This window comes from Fonticula alba (genome assembly GCF_000388065.1).
Source record: "Fonticula alba strain ATCC 38817 unplaced genomic scaffold supercont2.7, whole genome shotgun sequence".
NCBI lineage: Eukaryota > Rotosphaerida > Fonticulaceae > Fonticula > Fonticula alba.
The window spans coordinates 1172706-1174385 of NW_009242977.1; the positions used below are offsets into that span (position 1 = coordinate 1172706).

A 1680-nucleotide genomic window follows, 5' to 3' on the forward strand; every position below is an offset into this window, starting at 1 on the left:
GGGGGGGGCAAAAGGGATCTTCCTCCTTCCGGCACAAGTCCTTTCGGCCTGCCCCGGAGGAGACGGCGGCCTGATAGCCGAGCCACTGCCAAGAGCCACCCGGGCGTGGCTCCGGCACTGTCCGCTGCTGAGCAGCGTCATTGTCCCCTCCCCTGCCCTCCCCTCCCCTCCCCTCCGCCTGTTGGTCTTCCTGTGTTTTCTCCCCCATGCTTGCCATCGGTCTGGGTATTCTACGACCGCTGCAGGTCCCCATCGTGCGCCTGGCTCCCCTGGCCGCGGGGGCAGCTGCCAGCCGTGCCATTTGGACATGTCCGGCCGGCTCGCCGGCACGGCCTGCTCCTTTGGATGGTGCACGCTTTTCCTCATCCATGCCGGGCACTGCCCCGACTCGGCGCACCAAGTCCCCCGAGCCCACCATCCGGGCGCCGCCGCCACCTCGTAGCCCTCCGCCACCCCGCAGCCAGGTTCCCCCGCTGCCGGAAGTGCCGCTGGGCCTCCCGGCCGATAGTCCCTACCTGTCGGACTCGGATGGGGCATACTACTCCGACTCGGCGGACTTGGATTACTATGCCGATCGGCCGACCGACCTGCCCGAGGCCGCGTATCCCGACACCGGGCCCGACGCCTTTTACTCGGCCCCCGGCTCGTACCGCTCCTCGAGCGGGAGACACTAAACCTCCTTGCTTCCTTCCATCTGCTGTTGTCTTCCCCCCGCATGCGTGTGCGCCTCTTCGCGCCCTCACTCCTGCGAATGGTGTGCATATCTATTTTTATGTTGGTGGGTGGGTGGGTGGGTGCGTATACGCGCGCGTTTGGGTGACGCGCGCGCGGGCGAATGTGTGTCCGGATCTCTCCCCGAGGATCAGGCCGTTCGCATCTCTGCTCGGCCCCCTCTCCGGACTTGGTCCGGGGTGGCCGGCACACGGGGTCGAGCGCCTGCGGCCCGACGAATGCCGGGACATCTGCCGCGCGCAGTCCTTTCGGCTCGCCGGCGGCGGCGAGATCTCCTCGGTCGGCTGGTCGGCTGTGGCCGCTGGCAAGAAGGCCCTCCAGGACCTGGGGAGCGGCGGACTCTGCGCTTTCCAGACACAAAGCCCGAGAGAGAGAGCGAGAGCGAGAGAGAGAGAGAGAGAGAGAGAGAGAGAGAGAGAGAGAGAGAGAGAGAGAGAGACACACACACATACAAGCCCTTGGCGCGTACGTTGGCCCATTGCCCGGGCGCCCCCTCTGATGTGCCAACGGTCGGCGCGGGACGCGATTCAGGATACAAATGGGCCGGGAACCCTCGCGCGTCGGTCGCGGTGGCCGGGCCTCGACGGTGGTGCGCGACGCCGGGCGCTGGAGCGGTTGCCAGCCGCGCGTTTCCCCCCGGCCCCTCCCCGGCCGCGGGCGTCCCCTTCAGGTGCATCCCTTCCTTGATTGTCCAGGAATGGGACGTCGCGCATACGCCGCCGGCACATTCTAGCTTGTGTGGAAGGGTTGTCGGCGTCCCCCTCCGCCGGGGGGGGGGGGGGGGGGGGGGGGCGGGTGCCGGCGGGGAGCCGGGAAGCTGCACTTTTCTGGGGCTCCCGGCACTGGGGTACAGTCGAATGTGAGCTCCAAGGACTCCCTCCACCTCCCCTCCCCTTGCCGGCCCTCGCTCTCCTGCCCCCCTCTCGCGCTCGCCGCCCCTGCTCTCCG

General features: G+C 68.5%; 1 protein-coding gene across 1 annotated transcript; it reads left to right on the plus strand.

Annotated features, from left to right (window-relative positions):
* Positions 1 to 59: 59 nt before the first annotated feature.
* H696_04461 (hypothetical protein) lies at positions 60 to 693 on the plus strand. The gene has a single exon (XM_009498337.1). The coding sequence runs from the start codon at positions 207 to 209 to the stop codon at positions 672 to 674; it is 468 nt and encodes a 155-aa protein (XP_009496612.1). The 5' UTR covers positions 60 to 206; the 3' UTR covers positions 675 to 693.
* Positions 694 to 1680: the final 987 nt, after the last annotated feature.